Below are 22,103 nucleotides of genomic sequence, written 5' to 3'. Positions count from 1 at the left end.
CTCTCACTCCAAGAATCAATCTAGTGAACCTCGTTGTACCGTCTCCGAAGTGGCGTTGTGGATCTGGGCTGGTTACCGTGGTGACCGCTCCCTCATGGCGCAAACTGTTAGCTGCTGGTTCCCCTCACTATGTCCTTGGTTTGTCAGTGAATGTGTTAAGAATGAAACATAAGCAGATCAGCCAATTAATTCAGTTTACCTTAAATTCATCAAGCACGATAAAGTTATCACCGACTGTGTTATAGGAATATTATGAACTCAATACACAATCAGAAAGTTATGCAGTTTAGTTATTAATCCATTTGCACTAATCTAAACAGCGCTGACATCCTTGGAATGCCATTAACTCCTGTCCTTAACATGATTGGTCCCATGGTGTGTGACATCACATCATTGTTATAAAAGGATTGCTCCATGTTCCCTCCCCCCGACCTCTTCACTAATTCTCAAACACACTTGACATTCCCCCTATTTGGAACCGAAACTCATTGGGAAACATGGCTACCTTCAACGAGAAGAAGACTTGCAAGCAGCGCATGGAAAATTTCAAACGCTTTATTTGGAATCCAGATACAAAGGAATTGATGGGACGGACACCTGGAAACTGGGGTATGTGAGACACATACATAACACATGGGGCTGGATGGCATCAAGCAACGATGAGTAGAACATTCTTCAAGAGCATAGAGCACAAGAGTAGAAAAGTAATGCTGACTTTATACAAAACAGTAGTTAACCTAGTTAGAGCAAATTAGTCATCCCATTATAGAAAGGGCATTAAGACAAAGAGAGCGTACAGCGTACATTTACCCGGATGATGCCTGGGATGGGAAACTGCGGCTATGAGGAGAGACTGGAGATACTGGGACTCTTTCCGGGGCAGTGGGATTAGTTTGGAATTGATACAGGGCTATGGGGAGAGAGTGGGGCAGTGGGATTAGTTTGGGATTGATACAGGGCTATGGGGAAAGAGTGGGGCAGTGGGATTAGTTTGGGATTGATACAGGGCTATGGGGAGAGAGCGGGGCAGTGGGATTAGTTTGGGATTGATATAGGGCTATGGGGAGAGAGTGGGGCAGTAGGATTAGTTTGGGATTGATACAGGGCTATGGGGAGAGTGCGGGGCGGTGGGATTAGTTTGGAATTGATACAGGGCTATGGGGAGAGAGCGGGACAGTGGGATTAGGGTCAAACTTTAGATTGGTAATCTGTTTTGATTCTTCGAAACAGCGTCCAACAGGGTTTCTATTAACTGTGCCGATAATGTATATCTATAAAGATCCAACAAGTTATTTAACAAAACATTATAAGTGTGATAAATAAGGATTGATACTGTCACCTAGTATTTTGCCCTACAAGACTCTGCTCCCCTTAAATTTCACGAGAAATGTTCATTTTTTGCAACCGTGATGAACATTTTTGTAAGAGAACTATCCTTCATCTTATTTTTTAATCTGGTTTAATATTATAGGTAGCAAGTGTTTCGTCCTATCAGACTCACAGGAACTGTGGAATTTTAACTGAATGTTTTTAGCGTTTTATGACTGTCCTTTGCGACTGTGACAAAGGTAAATTATCCCTCCTCGTCCTTCTCCACTTGTCTGCAGCCTTTGACACGGTTGACCACTCCATCCTCCTCCAATGCCTCTCTAACAGTAGCCAGAAAATCTCCTGTAATGGCTTCTCTTCCCACTCCTGCATTGTTAACTCTGGTGTCCCCAATGGATCTGTCCTTGGCCCCCTCCTATTTCTCACCTACATGTTGCCCTTTGGCGATATCATCCGAAAACACAGCGTCAGTTTCCACATGTACGCTGATGACACACAGCTCTACCTCACTACCACTTCTCTCGACCCCTCCATGGTCTCTAAGTTATCAGACTGCTTGTCTGACATCCTGTTCTGAATGAGCAGAAATTTTCGCCAATTGCATATTGGGAAGAGCGAAGCCACTGGTTTCGGTCCCCACCACAAACTCCGTTCCCTAGCCACTGACTCCATTCCTCTCCCCAACTTCTGTCTGAGGTTGAACCAGACTGTTCGCAACCCCTTGGTGTCATATGTGACCCTGAAATAAGTGTCCAGCCACATATCTGCAGCATAACTAAGACCACCTATTTCCACCTCTGTAACATCGCCCGTCTCCTCCCCTCAGCTCATCCACTGCTGAAGTTCTCATCCATGCCTTTGTTACCTCTAGTCTTGACTATTCCAACGCACTCCTGGCTGGCCTCTCACATTCTACCCTTCATAGATTAGAGGTGATCCAAAACTTGGCTGCCCGTGTCCTAACTCTCACCAAGTCCTGATCACCCATCATACCTGTGCTCGCTGACCGACATTGGCTTCCAGTTAAGCAACGGCTTGATTTCAAAATTCTCATCCTTATTTTCAAATCCCTCCATGACCCTCGCCCCTCCCTACCTCTGTAATCTCCTCCAGCCCCACAATCCCCCGAGATGTCTGCGCTCCTCTAATTCTTCCCCCTTGAGCGTCTCTGATTATAATCACTCAATCATTGGTGGCCGTGCCTTCTGTTGCCTGAGCCCCAAGCTCTATAACTCCCTCCCTAAACCTCTCCGCCTTTCTACCTCACTTTCCTCCTTCAAGATGCTCCTTAAAACCTACCTCTTTGACCAAGCTTTTGGTTACCTGCGCTAATTTCTACTTATGTGGCTCGCTGTCACATTTTTGTCGCATAATACTCCTGTGAAGCACCTTGGGACATTTCACCACGTTAAAGGCGCTATATAAATACAAGTTTTTGTTGTTGTTTGAACAAGGCTTGAGAAGCATGTGAGGGGGAAGGGAATAGAGGGTTATGCTGATAGATAGAGTTAGATGAGGAGGGATGGGAGGAGGCTCGAATGGAGCATAAACGCCGGCATGGACTGGTTGGGCAGAATGGCCTGTTTCTGTACTGTATATCCTATGTAATTCTATGTAACACCTCGCTGCTTCTCTCCCAGTTCTCATCAGTCTGTATTACGCGGCCTTCTACGTTGTCATGTGCAGTTTGTTCGCCCTGGCCCTGTTTGTGCTGATGTACACGACAGACATGTACACACCAACCTATCAAGACCAGCTCAAATCACCAGGTAAGGCTCATAGATTCCTGTATGAAGCGGCCAGTATTTCTCAGTACTGGGAAACTCACTCTGTGATTCATTGTGTTCTGCACATCCATATCATGGTTTAATACAGCGAGATCATATTTTATATCTCTATACTCTTGTTTTATTCATCTATTATATATCTATATAGTGTTTTATATATCTGTATAGTGTTTCATATATATCTATGTAATGTTTATATATCTATATAGTGTTTTATATATCTGTATAGTGTTTCATATATCTATGTAATGTGTTATATATCTGAATAATGTTTTATATATCTATATAGTGTTTTATATATCTGTATAGTGTTTCATATATCTATGTAATGTTTATATATCTATATAGTGTTTTATATATCTGTATAGTGTTTCATATATCTATGTAATGTTTTATACATCTATAGAGTGTTTTATATATCTATATAGTGTTTTATAAATCTATGTAATGTTTATATATCTATATAGTGTTTTATATATCTGTATAGTGTTTCATATATCTATGTAATGTTTATATATCTATATAGTGTTTTATATATTTATATAATGTTTATACATCTATATAGTGTTTTATAAATCTATATAGTGTTTTATATATCTATATAGTGTTTTATATATCTATGTAATTTTTAATACATCTATATAATGTTTTATATATCTGTATAGTGTTTTATATATTTATGTAATGTTTTATACATCTATATAGTGTTTTATATATCTGTATGGTGTTTTATACATCTATATAGTATTTGTGTTTTATACATCTATATAGTGTTTTAGATATCTGTATAGTGTTTTATACATCTATATAGTGTTTTATATATCTATATAGTGTTTATATCTATCTATATAGTGTTTTATGTGTCTATATGGTGTTTTATACATCCATATAGTGTTTTATATATCTATATAGTGTTTTATATATCTGTATAGTGTTTTATACATCCATATAGTGTTTTATATATCTATATAGTGTTTTATATATATCTATATAGTGTTTTATGTGTCTATATAGTGTTTTATATATCTGTATAGTGTTTTATACATCTATATAGTGTTTTATATATCTATATAGTGTTTTATATATATCTATATAGTGTTTTATATACCTGTATAGTGTTTATATATCTATATAGTGTTTTATATATTTATATAATGTTTATACATCTATATAGTGTTTTATAAATCTATATAGTAAACATAGAAACATAGAAAATAGGTACAGGAGCAGGCCATTCAGCCCTTCTAGCCTGCACCGCCATTCAATGAGTTCATGGCTGAACATGAAACTTCAGTACCCCCTTCCTGCTTTCTCGCCATACCCCTTGATCCCCCGAGTAGTAAGGACTTCATCTAACTCCCTTTTGAATATATTTAGTGAATTGGCCCCAACCACTTTCTGTGGCAGAGAATTCCACAGGTTCACCACTCTCTGGGTGAAGAAGTCTCTCCTCATCTCGTTCCTAAATGGCTTACCCCTTATCCTTAGACTGTGACCCCTGGTTCTGGACTTCCCCAACATTGGGAACATTCTTCCTGCATCTAACCTGTCTAAACCCGTCAGAATTTTAAACGTTTCTATGAGGTCCCCTCTCATTCGTCTGAACTCCAGTGAATACAAGCCCAGTTGATCCAGTCTTTCTTGATAGGTCAGTCCCACCATCCCGGGAATCAGTCTGGTGAATCTTCGCTGCACTCCCTCAATAGCAAGAATGTCCTTCCTCAAGTTAGGAGACCAAAATTGTATACAATACTCCAGGTGTGGCCTCACCAAGGCCCTGTACAACTGTAGCAACACCTCCCTGCCCCTGTACTCAAATCCCCTCGTTATGAAGGCCAACATGCCATTTGCTTTCTTAACCGCCTGCTGTACCTGCATGCCAACCTTCAATGACTGATGTACCATGACATCCAGGTCTCTTTGCACCTCCCCTTTTCCTAATCTGTCACCATTCAGATAATAGTCTGTCTCTCTGTTTTTACCATCAAAGTGGATAACCTCACATTTATCCACATTATACTTCATCTGCCATGCATTTGCCCACTCACCTAACCTATCCAAGTCGCTCTGCAGCCTCATAGCATCCTCCTTGCAGCTCACACTGCCACCTAACTTAGTGTCATCCGCAAATTTGGAGATACTACATTTAATCCCCTCGTCTAAATCATTAATGTACAATGTAAACAGCTGGGACCCCAGCACAGAACCTTGCGGTACCCCACTAGTCACTGCCTGCCATTCTGAAAAGTACCCATTTACTCCTACTCTTTGCTTCCTGTCTGACAACCAGTTCTCAATCCACGTCAGCACACTACCCCCAATCCCATGTGCTTTAACTATACACATTAATCTCTTGTGTGGGACCTTGTCGAAAGCCTTCTGAAAGTCCAAATATACCACATCAACTGGTTCTCCTTTGTCCACTTTACTGGAAACATCCTCATAAAATTCCAGAAGATTTGTCAAGCATGATTTCCCCTTCACAAATCCATGCTGACTTGGACCTATCATGTCACCATTTTCCAAATGTGCTGCTATGACATCCTTAATAATTGATTCCATCATTTTACCCACTACTGAGGTCAGGCTGACCGGTCTATAATTCCCTGTTTTCTCTCTCCCTCCTTTTTTAAAAAGTGGGGTTACATTGGCTACCCTCCACTCGATAGGAACTGATCCAGAGTCAATGGAATGTTGGAAAATTACTGTCAATGCATCCGCTATTTCCAAGGCCACCTCCTTAAGTACTCTGGGATGCAGTCCATCAGGCCCTGGGGATTTATCGGCCTTCAATCCCATCAATTTCCCCAACACAATTTCCCGACTAATAAAGATTTCCCTCAGTTCCCCCTCCCTACTAGACCCTCTGACCCCTTTTATATCCGGAAGGTTGTTTGTGTCCTCCTTAGTGAATACTGAACCAAAGTACTTGTTCAATTGGTCCGCCACTTCTTTGTTCCCCGTTATGACTTCCCCTGATTCTGACTGCAGGGGACCTACATTTGTCTTTACTAACCTTTTTCTCTTTACATACCTATAGAAACTTTGCAATCCGCCTTAATGTTCCCTGCAAGCTTCTTCTCGTACTCCATTTTCCCTGCCCTAATCAAACCCTTTGTCCTCCTCTGCTGAGTTCTAAATTTCTCCCAGTCCCCAGGTTCGCTGCTATTTCTGACCAATTTGTATGCCACTTCCTTGGCTTTAATACTATCCCTGATTTCCCTAGATAACCACAGTTGAGCCACCTTCCCTTTTTTATTTTTACGCCAGACAGGAATGTACAATTGTTGTAATTCATCCATGCGGTCTCTAAATGTCTGCCATTGCCCATCCACAGTCAACCCCTTAAGTATCATTCGCCAATCTATCCGAGCCAATTCACGCCTCATACCTTCAAAGTTACCCTTCTTTAAGTTCTGGACCATGGTCTCTGAATTAACTGTATCATTCTCCATCCTAATGCAGAATTCCACCATATTATGGTCACTCTTCCCCAAGGGGCCTCGCACAATGAGATTGCTAATTAGTCCTCTCTCATTACACAACACCCAGTCTAAGATGGCCTCCCCCCGAGTTGGTTCCTCGACATATTGGTCTAGAAAACCATCCCTTATGCACTCCAGGAAATCCTCCTCCACCGTATTGCTTCCAGTTTGGCTAGCCCAATCTATGTGCATATTAAAGTCACCCATTATAACTGCTGCACCTTTATTGCATGCACCCCTAATTTCCTGTTTGATGCCCTCTCCAACATCACTACTACTGTTTGGAGGTCTGTACACAACTCCCACTAATGTTTTTTGCCCTTTGGTGTTCTGCAGCTCTACCCATATAGATTCCACATCATCCAAGCTAATGTCTTTCCTAACTATTGCATTAATCTCCTCTTTAACCAGCAATGCTACCCCACCTCCTTTTCCTTTTATTCTATCCTTCCTGAATGTTGAATACCCCTGAATGTTGAGTTCCCAGCCCTGATCATCCTGGAGCCACGTCTCCGTAATCCCAATCACATCATATTTGTTAACATCTATTTGCACAGTTAATTCATCCACCTTATTGCGGATACTCCTTGCATTAAGACACAAAGCCTTCAGGCTTGTTTTTTTAACACCCTTTGTCCTTTTAGAATTCTGCCGCACAGTGGCCCTTCCTGTTCCCCGCCCCGGGCCTCTCCGCCCCCCACCCCCCCCATCTCCCCTCCGTCTCCTGCCTCTGCCTCCCTTTTGTCTCCCTCTGTCTCCCTGCATTGGTTCCCATCCCCCTGCCATATTAGTTTAAATCCTCCCCAACAGCACTAGCAAACACTCCCCCTAGGACATTGGTTCCGGTCCTGCCCAGGTGCAGACCGTCCGGTTTGTACTGATCCCACCTCCCCCAGAACCGGTTCTAATGCCCCAGGAATTTGAATCCCTCCCTGCTGCACCACTGCTCAAGCCACGTATTCATCTGCGCTATCCTGCGATTCCTACTCTGACTAGCACGTGGCACTGGTAGCAATCCCGAGATTACTACTTTTGAGGTCCTACTTTTTAATTTAGCTCCTAGCTCCTTAAATTCGTTTCGTAGGACCTCATCCCTTTTTTTACCTATGTCGTTGGTACCAATGTGCACCACGACAACTGGCTGTTCTCCCTCCCATTTCAGAATGTCCTGCACCTGCTCCAAGACATCCTTGACCCTTGCACCAGGGAGGCAACATACCATCCTGGAGTCTCGGTTGCGGCCGCAGAAACGCCTATCTATTCCCCTCACCATTGAATCCCCTATCACTATTGCTCTCCCACTCTTTTTCTTGCCCTCCTGTGCAGCAGCACCAGCCACGGTGCCATGAACTTGGCTGTTGCTGCCCTCCCCTGATGAGTCATCCCCCCCAACAGTACTCAAAACGGTGTATCTGTTTTGCAGGGGGATGACCACAGGGGACCCCTGCACTACCTTCCTTGCACTGCTCTTCCTGCTGGTCTTCCATTCCCTATCTGGCTGTGGACCCTTCTCCTGCGGTAAGACCAACTCACTACACGTGATACTCACGTCATTCTCAGCATCGTGGATGCTCCAGAGTGAATCCACCCTCAGCTCCAATTCCGTAACGCGGACCGTCAGGAGCTCGAGGTGGATACACTTCTCACACGTAGTCGTCAGGGTCACCGGAAGTGTCCCTGAGTTCCCACATGGTACAGGAGGAGCATATCACGTGACCGAGCTCTCCTGCCATGCCTTAACCCTTAGATACCCTTAAATTGGTAATAAAAATGTTACAGTTCACTTACTGATATAAAAAAGAAAAAGAAAAGCTACTCACCAATCACCAGCCAATCACTTACCCCATTGGCTGTGACGTCACCTTTTGATTCCTTTCTACTTCTATTTTGCTTTCTCTCCCGCTGTAGCTGCACCGGTACGCCTTTTATAGGCCGCTCCGACGCTGCTCTCACCTCTCGCCAACTGCCGCTGGTACTCGAGCTCCCGCTGGGCCTTTTATAGGCCGCTCCGACGCTGCTCCCACCTCTCGCCAACTGCCGCTGGTACTCGAGCTCCCGCTGGGCCTTTTATAGGCCGCTCCGACGCTGCTCCCACCTCTCGCCAACTGCCGCTGGTACTCGAGCTCCCGCTGGGCCTTTTATAGGCCGCTCCGACGCTGCTCCCACCTCTCGCCAACTGATACATATCTGTATAGTGTTTTATATATCTATGTAATGTCTTATACATCTATATAGTGTTTTATATATCTGTATAGTGTTTTATACATCTATATAGTATTTGTGTTTTATACATCTATATAGTGTTTTATACATCTATATAGTGTTTTATACATCTATATAGTGTTTTATATATCTGTATAGTGTTTTATATATCTATGTCATGTTTTATATATCTGTATAGTGTTTTATATATATCTATATAGTGTTTTATGTGTCTATATAGTGTTTTATATATCTGTGTAGTGTTTTATACATCTATATAGTGTTTTATATATCTACATAGTGTTTTATATATATCTATATAGTGTTTTATGTGTCTATATAGTGTTTTATATATCTGTATAGTGTTTTATACATCTATATAGTGTTTTATATATCTATATAGTGTTTTATATATATCTATATAGTGTTTTATATATCTGTATAGTGTTTATATATCTATATAGTGTTTTATATATATCTATATAGTGTTTTATATATCTGTATAGTGTTTATATATCTATATAGTGTTTTATATATTTATATAATGTTTATACATCTATATAGTGTTTTATAAATCTATGTAATGTTTTATATATCTGTATAGTGTTTTATATATATCTATATAGTGTTTTATGTGTCTATGTAGTGTTTTATATATCTGTATAGTGTTTTATACATCTATATAGTGTTTTATATATCTATATAGTGTTTTATATATATCTATATAGTGTTTATGTGTCTATATAGTGTTTTATATATCTGTATAGTGTTTTATACATCTATATAGTGTTTTATATATCTATATAGTGTTTTATATATATCTATATAGTGTTTTATATATCTGTGTAGTGTTTTATACATCTATATAGTGTTTTATATATCTGTATAGTGTTTTATACATCTATATAGTGTTTTATATATCTATATAGTGTTTTATATATATCTATATAGTGTTTTATGTGTCTATATAGTGTTTTATATATCTGTATAGTGTTTTATACATCTATATAGTGCTTTATATATCTATATAGTGTTTTATACATCTATATAGTGTTTTAGATATCTGTATAATGTTTTATATATCTATATAGTGTTTTATATATATCTATATAGTGTTTTATATATCTGTATAGTGTTTTATACATCTATATAGTGTTTTATAAATCTATATAGTGTTTTATATATCTGTAGAGTGTTTTAAAGATCTATGTAATGTTTTATATATCTGTATAGTGTTTTATATACATCTATATAGTGTTTTATGTGTCTCTGTAGTGCCGTTTACATCATGTTTTATTCATCGATGTAGTATTCTGCACATATGCTGTTCTATACATCTAGATAGTGTTCTTATAGGTAAAATGTTTTGCATCTTTCAATAAGAATGTTTTAGTGAGGTTGCATGGTCAATTAATTTTTCAAAAGAGCCAGTAAACAGGTGCAGACAGTTTTTACACAATTTTTCTGGTAAAAATGATGTGCCTGTGATATCTTCTTTACGACACCACAAATACACACAAGATGGCTCCATTAAACAGGCACTTGTCAGGCGACCTTGTCACCTAATGCTTTTATTGTATTTGCAGCACCAGTTGCATTACCAGAGTAGTCCACTAGGTGGAGCTATATTACAGTACCTTGATAGAAGGAATGCTTCTTTGTGAAGATTTCCCTCCCCTCCCGCAGGTTATTGTTCCCTTCTCAGATGTTACCTCGTTAACAGATACAGTAAATTTGCATAGTAACCGATTTCATTGTGGTCTGTTTTAGGTGTGACAATACGGCCGCAACCGGATGGATTGAAGATCTCCTTCAATATCTCAGATCCAAAGACCTGGCATTGTTACGCCGATTCCCTTCAACACTTTCTTTCAGGTAGAGAGCAATGGACAGGAGTCCTTCCATCCTTTGATACGACACTAGACAAGGGCAACATGTGATATAAGCAATAGGGAGTTTGGATTTATTTCATTTTTGGTTAATTTTAGGGAGGAGAGTTACAGGACTTTCGATGTTATTTTGTATAAGAACATAAGAATTAGGAGCAGGAGTAGGCCATTAGGCCCCTCAAGTCTGCTCCGCCATTCAGTGAGATCATGGCTGATCTTCTACCTCAACTCCACTTTCCTGCACTGTCCCCATATCCCTTCATTCCCTTAATATCCACAAATCTATCAATCTCTGTCTTGAATATACTCAAAGACTGAGCGTCCACAGCCCTCTGGGGTAGAGAATTCCAAAAATTCACCACCCTCTGAGTGAAGAAGTTTCGCCTCATCTCAGTCCTAAATGGCTGACCCTTTATTCTGAGACTGGGACCCCTGGTTCTAGACTCCCCAGCCAGAGGAAACATCCTCCCTGCATCGACCCTGTCAAGCCCTGTAAGAAGTTTGTATGTTTCAATGCGATCACCTCTCGTTCTTCTAAACTCTAGAGAATATAGGCCTAGTCTGCTCAATCTCTCCTCATAGGACAATCCACCCATCCCAGGAATCAGTCTGGTGAACCTTCGTTGCACTCCCTCTATAGCAAGTATATCCTTCCTTAGTTAAGGAGACCAAAACTGTCCTGTATTCCAACTCCTTTTCGCGATCTCACTCCCTGACTGGGATTGGGGCACTTTCCTCATTCGTTGTCTGGCGTACATCGGTTCTAATTTGGTTTGCACAATTTTCAGACCCTCATGAATCTCAAGTGCTGACAGACGAAATGATCTGGTCTGAGCTCATTTGCATAATTATGCACAAGCCCAGGTAAAAATTCACAGAGGTCTCGGGGTGGCATCAGTGATAGGAGAGGAAGATTTATATAGTGCCTTTCATGAGCATCGGACGTCTCAAAGTGCTTTACAGTCAATTAAGTACTTATTGGAGTGTAGTCACTGTTATCATGTGGGAAATGCAGCAGCCAATTTGCACACAGCTAGCTCCCATAAACAGCAATGTGATAATGACCAGATAATCTGTTATTGTTATGTTGATGGAGGGATAAATATTAGTCAGTACACCAGGGATAACCCCCTTGCTCTTCTTCGAAATAGTGCCGCGGGATCATTTACGTCCACCTGAGAGGGCAGATGGGGCCTCGGTTTAACCTCTCATCCAAAAGACAGCACCTCCGACAGTCTCACGCTCCCTCAGCACTGCCCTGGAGTGTCAGCCTAGATTTATGTGCTCAAGTCCCTGGAGTGGGACTTGAACCCACAACCTTCTGACTCAGAGGCGAGAGTGCTACCCACTGAGCCACGGCTGGCAAGGGATGAGAACAATTGAAGGGGAGATGCAGGATGGGGGAGGGGGGTGACAAAAATACAGAATGCGTCTGGAGAGTCTTAAGAGGCTTCAGAATCCACGAGCAGTGCTGGAGAGAGGTTGGAGAGCTCTGGCTCCCTGTAGGTCCTGTCCCGTGCTGATTGGACGCGGAGTGGGACCTCATGTAAGAGCCATCCAATTGGGTGCTGGGCTGCTCCATTACATGACGGCAGGCTCCAGACTGCACCTAGGGCCCTCCGCCCCTGGATTTTTACTCACCTCTCAGTCTTGGCAAAGTCTGCTGACATCTTTCAGACCCCCTATTGTGACACTCTACTTGAATTGGCCCCATTTCTTTGAATTTAACTGAGATACATTAAATGGTAGGACACTGAGAAGTGTAAAGGAACAGAGGGACCTGGGAGTGCAGGTCCACAGATCCCTGAAGGTAGCAGGTCAGATAGATAAGGTGATAAAGAAGGCATACGGAATACTTGCCTTTATTAGTCGAGGCATAGAATACAAGAGCAGGGAGGTTATGCTTGAACTGTATAAAACACTAGTTAGGCCACAGCTAGAGTACTGTGTGCAGTTCTGGTCACCACATTACAGGAAAAATGTGTTTGCATTAGAGAGGGTACAGAGGAGATTTACGAGGATGTTGCCTAGACTGGAGAATTTTAGCTATGAGGAAAGATTGGATAGGCTGGCTTTGTTTTCTTTGGAGCAGCAGAAGCTGAGGGAAGATGTTATTGAGGTATATAAAATTATGAGGGGCCTAGATAGAAAGGACCTATTTCCCTTAGCAGAGGGGTCAACAACCAGGAGGCGTAGATTTAAAGTAATTTGGTAGGAGGTTTAGAGGGGATTTGAGGGAACATTTCTTCACCCAGAGGGTGGTGGGGGTCTGGAACTCACTGCCTGAAAGGATGGTAGAGGCATAAACCCTCACCACATTTAACAAGTATTTGGATGTGCATTTGAAGGGCTATGGACCAAGAGCTGCAAAGTGGGATTAGGTTGGGTAGCTCTTTGGCGGCCACGATGGGCCGAAATGGCCTCCTTCCGTGCTGTGAATTTCTGTGATTCTATGATACAAGCTCCTCCCCCACCACAAGTAGCCACCCCAGTGCCCATCTGGATTTACACCTGGTGTTGTGAATAATTACGCAAATGACCACACACTGGAGAATTTCGTGCTCCTTGATCTGTGACCCGTTCTAAACCAGTTTGACCTGATCTACAAAGGTAGACAAGAAACAGTTTGAAGATTTTCTTGCCCTTTTATGGATATCTTGGAGTGGGATGGACAATGGGTGAGGCAGGTCTAATAACAGGAGCAGGCAATGGGATTTCTCAGGACTGGGTTCATCACTCTCAGGGATTCAAAACTTTCTATAGAGACCGTGCTGAAGAGTTCACCCTAGAATCGGTCACAGGAACAATGTCCGGGGGGGGGGGGGGGAGCGTCATCAAGGTTCAGGTCGGTGATTGGAGCATGGGCAGATCCAGCAGGAGCAGCGAGGTTGGGGGCGAAGGAGCGGCAAGAGAATGTAGAGGGATGTGATCGGTGTTATGTCTATAGTATACTTACGAATGACTCCACAAGGCAATGTGTTATACTTGAACTGTAGTGACCTTGGTCCTTTATTCCAAACTCCAGAGTGCTGTGCAAGCATGGTATGCAGCCTTTTATACAGGGCCTTGCCACCAGGGCAGGAAACCCCCGGTCTCCACCAGTTGCACCCTCTAGTGGTGTCAGCATGTATGAACATGGTGTGAACCTTATTGAAAGTACAGCAGGTAAACAAGTCTCCAGCTTATACAATCTCACAGTGACTACACATAGAGTACATCCATAGTCAGCATATACAACAATTGGAGAGGCGAGAGTTTGGGGCCAGAAGAGGCGAGCCCAGGGGCAGCACGGGCCAGCCCACACTGCGTTATGTGTGCGCACTAGGCTCGTGCAGTAGAGCTGGTCTCCAGTCATCTTGGGTAATCCTTGCCACTGGAACAAGACCGAGCTCTGTCAAGCCCGTGTGGTGGCTGATGTGCAACGGCCACCACACATTAAAAAAATCCACGCACAGGCATCTTCTACCCTTCAAGATGTAGTTCAGGACCTGGAATATTAGGTCCTTCATTGAAACACCTGTGAATTCATCCCTTTTTGGTGTGGAAGTCATCCTCGTTTCGAGGGACTGCCTATGATGATGATGACACATGGGACTAGGCGAAACATCTGAACCTTTCTGAGGGGCTGTAACATTGACATACAGCACAGGAGGAGGCCATGTGTCTCTTTGAAAGAGCGCTCCAATTAGTCCCACTCCCCTGCTCTTTCCCCATAGCCCTGCAAAACGCTCCTTTTTAGCTCTGTATCCAATTCCCTTTTGAAAGTTACTATTGAATCTGTTTCCAGCACCCTTTCAGGTACATCTACTTCCTTCGTATCAATCGTGAGATCCTGAACCTGCACACTGGCTGGGATGAATACATTCAAGGCAGAGATAGACAGCTTCTTGAACTATAGGAGGAGTCAAGGGTTATGGGGAACAGGCAGGGAAGTTGAGGCCAAGATCAGATCAGCCATAATCTTATTGACTGGCAGAGCAGGCTCGAGGGGCCAAATGGCCTATTCCTACTCCTATTTCTTTTGTTTTTATGTTCTAATGAACTGCAACCCTAGAGGAAATTCCTGCTCATATTATTTCTTGCCCTCTAGATTGAGCAATTTCCGTTGCTCCATTTAGGACTGAGATGAGAAGAAACTTCTTCACTCAGAGGGTGGTGAATCTGTGGAATTCTCGACCCCAGAGGCCTGTGGATGCCCAGTCTTTGAGTCTATTCAAGAGAGAGATCGATAGATCTTTGAATGTTAAGGGAATCATGGAATATGGGGACAGTGCAGGAAAATGGAGTTGAAGTAGAAGATCAGCCATGATCTTACTGAATGGCGGAGCATGCTCGAGGGGCCTAATTCTAATTCTAATTCTTATGTTCTTATGCTCTACTTTGAAGCCACATTCAACACTGTCACCAAGGCTTACTTTGATGCTAAAACACTCTCAGCTCTCTGATTTGGTTTCAATGGTAGGAGAGGACTTGTAAAATGTGGTACCTCCCTTCTGAATGTTTAGAACATTGTATATCGGTTGTCACCAAATCATCTTCACTAGCTCTGATTCCTCTCTTTCCCTATCAGCATATAACGAGTCTGTTCAAGCTGAAATCAATAAGAACTGCACCAGAGGGAACTACACCATGCAGACAGGATATGGCCCCAATTCAAAGTATTCTTGCCGGTTCAATCGAGAGATGCTGAAGAACTGCTCTGGGCTGCAAGATCCCACTTTTGGATACAAAACTGGTCAACCCTGCATCTTAATCCGATTGAATAGGGTATGTCTGGTTAGAAAAAAAGAACTTGCATTTATATAGCACCTTTCACAATCTCAGGGCATCCCAAAGCGCTTCACAACCAATGAAGTACTTTTGGAATGTATTCACTGTTAGAATGTGGGAAACACAGCAGCCAATTTGCGCACAGCATGCTCCCACTAACAGCAATGTGCTTTTGACCAGATAATTTGTTTTGGGTGAGGGATAAATATTGGCCAGGACACCAGGGATAACTCCCCTGCTCTTCTTCGAAATAGTGCCATGAGATCTTTTCCGTCCACCTGAGAGGACAGACAGGGCCTCGGTTTAACGTCTCATCTGAAAGATGGCACCTCCGAAAGTGCAGTGCTCCCTCAGCACTGCAGTGGAGTGTCAGCCTAGATATAGGCTCAAGTCCCTGGAGTGGGACTTGAATGCACGACCGTTGACAGAGGTAAAGCAAGTGCTCTACTTGGAACTCCTTCACAGCCAAAGGTGGGTAGAGGAAACGTTACAGGGACACCCTCAAAGCCTCTGAAAAAGTGCAAGCTCCCCAGCGACACCTGGAAGTTCCTGGCTAAAGACCGCGCAAAGTGGAGAAAGTGCATCTGGGAGGGCGCTGTGCACCTCGAGTCCCATCTCCGAGAGCATGCAGAAATCAAGCACAGGCAGCGGAAAGAGCGTGCGGCAAACCAGTCCCACCCACCCTTTCCCTCAACGACTTTCTGTCCCACCTGTGACAGACTGTGGTTCTTGTATTGGCCTGTTCAGCCAACTAAGGACTCATTTTAAGAATGGAAGCAAGTCTTCCTCGATTCCGAGGGACTGCCTCTGATGATGAGAGCGCTCCCAATTTAGCCATAGCTGACGTGTGTCTAAATTATGTAGCTGGGTCATAAGCAATTTTACATAATTAATTGATAATATCGAGCATGTGAACAGAAATGTCCAACTAACCAATTTCTTATTGGAATTTCAGATTATCAATTACTTGCCTGGACAAGGAACCACCCCAAATGTAACATGTGCTGTTCTGGTGAGTGCCACGAGATGGGGAGCCTCCTCCCATCAAGGGTTTATGGATTTGATAAATAGGTTTTAGAGCCGGGAATTTCCTGGGAGCTGCTCCCATTTTGCAGCCTGGACCTTGCCATAGGCACAACAGAATTCCCGCTGACACGCGCAGGCGAGGTTCCCGCCACGCTGCTGGTAAAGTTACGTGAGCGGAGCTCCCGGGAAGTTAGACCTCAGGGAAAAGGCGCTTGTCAGTAAATGACGATGTTTCGCTAAAAACACCAGAGGGCTGGTTATCCAAACATGCGCCGACAACAGGAGATCGATCAGACCCGCCAGTGTCCAAACATCACCGCCTGGAATTTCCACCAGAGTTTTCCCGTTCTCCTCCTCCATTCTGTAATAAGGAGACCAGAATGGGGCACAGGACTCCGTGGGGTCTAACCAAGGTTCTATATATGTTTACCATCATGGCCCAGAAATTCCTCTGATGGTCTTCCTGCGGGCAATTGTCTCCTCGCTGGAGAATTTTTACGAAAGTACCTGGTGGTCTAGGAGGTGCCCTGATTTCCGATGGGGAGGCCTTCTCTTCCCGCGCTGCGAAGCGCGCTCCCGTCCAGAGGGTTCCCACGCTGAGGATGCAGTCACGTGTAACTGCTTAGCCAATTGGGTAAATATTCCACAGGTTCCCATTAATAGCACTGAGACTCGTGTATCTACAAGTTCTCAGTGCTATTAATGGGAACAAAAGTAATCATATAAAATAATAATAAATAAAAAAACAGACCACACATATTTAAAATTAATTGAAATTAAAGTTATTATGTCTTATAAAAATAAAATATTTTCCTGATTTTTTAAAAAGTTTTTTTAATTATGGTTAAAAATAAACTTACCATTGTGGGAGGGTTTTTAACAATAAACTATGTGTTTATCATTTAATTTTATTGTGTTTTTGTGTGTTTTAAAACACTTGCGCCTGTAACAGTAGCCAATAGTGCCTGCTTTTATCAGGCGCAAGATTTTTGAGGACATTTGCCGGACAAGATATACGTAAACCCCACAATCTTGCCCAAGAAATGTCCTCACTCCCGAGATGTCTACGATCTGTCAAGCTCCAGTCTGACAGATCGGAAAAGCCGTTTTTCAGTGCATGCGCATTGCGTGCTGAAAACTGGCTTTTCCGATGCCTTTCCGGGTCCGTAGAAACTTTGTACGGGCCCAGGACGTCGGAATTTCTACCCCAATACCATATCTTCACTGATTTTGAATTCTACTCCTCTACAAATGAACCCCAGTGCTTTGTTTGCAATCTTTTATGGCCTTGTTAATCTGTGTCGCTACTTTTAGTGATTTGTGTATCTGTACCCCAAGGTCAGTTTGCTCCTCTACCCCACTCAGATTCTTATTTTCTAAGGAGTATGTCCTCCTGCTTCCTCCTGCCAAAATGTTCCATCTCACACTTATCTATATTGAAATTCAGTTATCCTTTACATGCCCATTCTGCAAGTTTACTAATGTCTTGTATTTTGTCACAATCTTCCTCAGTATTAACCAATTAGGTGTCAACTGCAAATTTTGAAATTGTACTTCTGATTCCTGAGTCCAAATCAATAATGTAAATGGTGAACAACTGTGGTCCTAGCACAGATCCCTCTGGAACACCACTTCCCTCCTTCTGCCAGTCTGAGGAACAACCTTTAACCCTGTTATGTATGCAATAAAGGTACAGATTGAGTACTGTTTAACTGAAAAAGGTACAACCTAGGCTCTGCTTTATTACGGCCCAAAGTTCCTGACTCACAAAATGGCTGGCCCTTTATACCAGAGCAGCACCATGTGCGTGCTGCTCAGTGGCCTCCAATAATGACACCATCTGGTGGCTACAAATAGCATGTACATACATGACAAACCCCTACTCTGATTTCTGTTTTGTAGCGTGTTTGCTATCCATTCTGCTACTTGTTCCCTGACTTCACAAGTTCTGACCTTAATTACCATGCGGTACCTTATCGAAGGCCTTTGAAAGTTTATGTATATTACATCCACTACATCACCCTTGTCTACTCTCCCTGTTATGTCATCAAAGAATTCAATAAGCTTGGTCCGCGCTGATTACTCTTTATTATATTTTCGGTTTCTAGATGTTTTTTCTATTACATCTTTGAGTAAAGATTCCAATATCCTTCCTACCCCCGACATTGAGCTGACTGGTCTATAGTTCCCTGGACTTGTTCTATCTCCCTTTTTAAATATGGGAATAAGTTATGTGTTCGCCAGTCCTCTGGCACTATGCCCCTATGTATTGAATGGAAGCCGCCTGTACATTGTCATTGCACGTTGTGTAACTGTCTCTATGCAGAGGGTGGATATTTAGACTGGTGCGAGCATTAGGAATATATCTTAGATTCTGCAAAAGACAAGTTGGGCCATGTAAGGTTGTCCAACTCATCCCACATCCCTCCCACATTTGCTCAGGGTGTTTCTTGGCTGCCCATTTACTCATTACGCGGCTCATTAATTACTTGTTGAAATCTCACAGAACCAATGCTGCATTGTGATTAAGTGAATTTGCTGTGGTAAATTATCATGGGTTGTGTAATGTATGCACCTGTAAGTATGCTCACAGGATTACTGTCTAAAGTTCAATTCATTTAAGTCTATCAGTTTCAGTGCCCCCCTTTAATCAGGGGGCCCTTGTATTAAAGTTTGCAACAAAATAGTTGTAGAGCTGTTGTTGATGCAGTCAGTTAGTGAAGGATACTTATATGACAATACAGGCTCAGGAAATGCCGAAGTTGTTAGATCGAACCCCACCTAAAGCAGTTGATGTTTTTAAAAAACGAATGCTCAAGGGGGTCGTTCAGCCTGACTGCCTGTCTCTCTTCCTCGGTTACATCCGAGCCAGGGTGTCCCTGGAGATGGAGCACATGGTGTCCACCGGTACGCTCGCAGCCTTCCGCGAGAGGTGGGCGCTAGAGGGACTGGAGTGCATCATCACTCCGGCAACCAAATTTTAATTTGTGTGTTTAATGTTCAAAAAGTTTTATTTGTTAATTTGTCTGTTCTAGTGCCCCATTAATAAGGCTTTATAGTTTTACTTAAAATAGTTGTAGAGCTGTTGTTATTGGTACACTTGCGGCCTTCCACGACCGGTGGGCGCCGGAGGGACTGGAGTACCCCCGGCAACCAAATTTTCATTTGATCGGTTAAGGTACCTTTTAGGTTTTATTGTTGATTTGAGGATTCTAGTGTCTCTTTAATAAGGGGGCACTCAGCTTTATCTGTTTACCCAAAATAGTTGTAGAGCTGTTGAGTTAGGAGTGGCTTAGCCAGTCATGTGATGTTCACAAGACTCAATAAAACCCCAGCCAGTTGGTTCGGGGAATCCACGATGAGGCAGGTGGTTGTGAACCTGATGGATGAACTGGTAATGTGGAGTGTGATTGTTAAACCGTCTGCTAATAAACTAGTTCTTAATAGCAATGTGTTGCTATGAATTCTTAAGCAGCATTACAGGTTGGTGTTGCAGGTGTTCTATGACCTATTATTTGGGCACTTGGTGTAGCTCAGAACAATTGCTTTACTCCCAGGCCTTGCCTTTGATCACTTCCTATGGCCACGTCTACAAGGACCGTCAGGCTGAATCCCACAGTCTTACTCTGCTTCCTGTCAGTTGCTGTTTCTGACTTTATTTCCCAATGATCACACCACCGCACACTTTATGGGACTATGTGACCAATTTACAGCTCAGGGGGGATAATTTTCCTGCAATGTTCCAGCCTGAATTTCCACTTTTTTGTCAAAATGGGCGATAGCAGGCCATTTTGGGCAATAATTGGGCGAAGTTTCAGCGATGTGAAGTGGAACGCCTAGCCCATTGTTTATGTTGAAGAATGCTGGCCAAATTTCTGTTGCACAGCACAGGGGCAATACCAAATATTTATTGATTGATCGGACATATCCGCGTGTATCCCACGCCTCACTTAATTTTAGGCCCTTTTCGAATCGTAATCAATCTATTTGTAGTGAATTAAAGTCGTGTTAATCAAAGATTTCTGTTTTCAACCGCAGCACGCCTACCCAGAGAGTATTGGAAATGTGGTGTTTTACCCTGAGAATGGCACTTTTGACATGTCGTATTTTCCATACTATGGTAGAGAACCACAGGTATGGAGACTCGCGTGAGTTAAGAACGTTTTACTGTTGCCGCTCTCCTGTTCATTGATTGTCGAGTGCGAGAACAACCCTTGTCTTTTGTTACAGCCTAACTACACCAATCCTTTAGTGGCAGTGAAATTCCTGAATCTGAAGAGGAACAGGGACGTTGAAATTCAGTGTACGATTAACGGACCCGGAATCATCAATGACAACCCCTACGAAAAATTCGAAGGAAGAGTGATCTTTAAAGTGGATATCAAAAAATGAGCACGAGCCTAAGGAAGAGCTCCATGTGACAGTTCACGTGTTTTCTATATATTTATATCACTCACTGTGCTGCACAAGATTCTAGGCAAGGTTATAGATGATGTACTTTAGAGCAATATGCATTCCTCCAACATTAGCTCTATACTAAGATATGAAAATGTATTACATATATATAAACATTTATGTGACAATTGTGTATTAAAAGTGATGTGAGTCAGGCTTCATCTATGACAAATGCTATCACAAAAGGTCAGCATTTAACCTAGGTACCTGTTACACCTGTAGGTGGCACAGTGGTGGGGGTTTCAATGTGAAATCTCATGTAACCTCTTGTCCTCCTCCTCTTCCTGCCTTCTTCTCTCCACTCTGTGCCACCATCCACCTCTCCACCTCCCTACCTCATCCCTCCTCACTCTCCCCTCCCCCACCTACCTCCACCTCCCTACCCCACCCTCCTCACTCTCCCCTCCCCGCCTAACTCCACCTCTCAACTCCACACTCCTCACTCTCCCTTCCCCACCTAACTCCACCCTCCTCATTCTCCCCTCCTCCACCTACCTCCACCTTCCTACCCCATCCTCCTCACTCTCCCCTCCTCCACCTAACTCCACCTCTCAACTCCACCCTCCTCACTCTCCCCTCCCCCACCTCCCTACCCCACCCTCCTCACTCTCCCCTCCTCCACCTAACTCCACCTCTCAACCCCACCCTCCTCGCTCTCCCCTCCCCCCTCCTCCACATACCTCCACCTCCCTACCCCACCTTCCTCATTCTTCCCTCCCCACCTACCTCCACCTCCCTACCCCACCCTCCTGGCTCTCCCCTCCCCCCCTCCTCCACATATCTCCACCTCCCTACCCCACCCTCCTCACTCTCCTCTCTCTCACTCTCCTTCCCCACCTAACTCCACCTTCCTACCCCACCCTCGTCACACTCCCCTCTGCCATCTACCTCCACCTCCCAACCCCACCCTCCTCACGCTCCCCTCCCCCACCTACTTCCACCTCCCGACCCCACCCTCCTCACGCTCCCCTCCCCCACCTATAAACCTCCCAACCCCACCCTCCTCACTTTCCTCTCTCTCATTCTCCCCTCCTCCACCTACCTCCACCTCTCTATCCCTCCCTCCTCACTCTCCCGCCCCCCACCAAGCTCCATCCCCTTTCCCATCCTCTTCCATGTCCCCCAACCCCACTCTCAACACCCAACCGCCCCCGCCCCCC

At 43.5% G+C, this 22,103-nt stretch overlaps 1 protein-coding gene across 1 annotated transcript; it reads left to right on the top strand.

Annotated features, from left to right (window-relative positions):
- Positions 1-497: 497 nt before the first annotated feature.
- LOC139275866 (potassium-transporting ATPase subunit beta-like) lies at positions 498-20,880 on the top strand. Its single transcript, XM_070893075.1, has 7 exons — positions 498-609; positions 2,970-3,098; positions 10,574-10,678; positions 15,263-15,459; positions 16,418-16,474; positions 20,527-20,622; positions 20,719-20,880. Exons 1-7 carry the CDS (start codon positions 498-500, stop codon positions 20,878-20,880), a joined length of 858 nt encoding a protein of 285 aa, XP_070749176.1.
- Positions 20,881-22,103: the final 1,223 nt, after the last annotated feature.

Source organism: Pristiophorus japonicus, chromosome 11 (genome assembly GCF_044704955.1).
Source record: "Pristiophorus japonicus isolate sPriJap1 chromosome 11, sPriJap1.hap1, whole genome shotgun sequence".
Lineage (NCBI taxonomy): Eukaryota > Metazoa > Chordata > Chondrichthyes > Pristiophoridae > Pristiophorus > Pristiophorus japonicus.
Note: the sequence above shows the minus strand (reverse complement) of the source record. Positions and strands in the feature narration are given on the sequence as shown.

Excerpts from the sequence above, each read along its gene's own strand:
- LOC139275866 (XM_070893075.1), top strand. The coding sequence starts at position 498 with ATGGCTACCTTCAACGAGAAGAAGACTTGCAAGCAGCGCATGGAAAAT. Across the intron at positions 16,475-20,526 it reads ATGTAACATGTGCTGTTCTG|CACGCCTACCCAGAGAGTAT; the intron begins GTGAGTGCCACG and ends TTTCAACCGCAG. Across the intron at positions 20,623-20,718 it reads ACTATGGTAGAGAACCACAG|CCTAACTACACCAATCCTTT; the intron begins GTATGGAGACTC and ends CTTTTGTTACAG.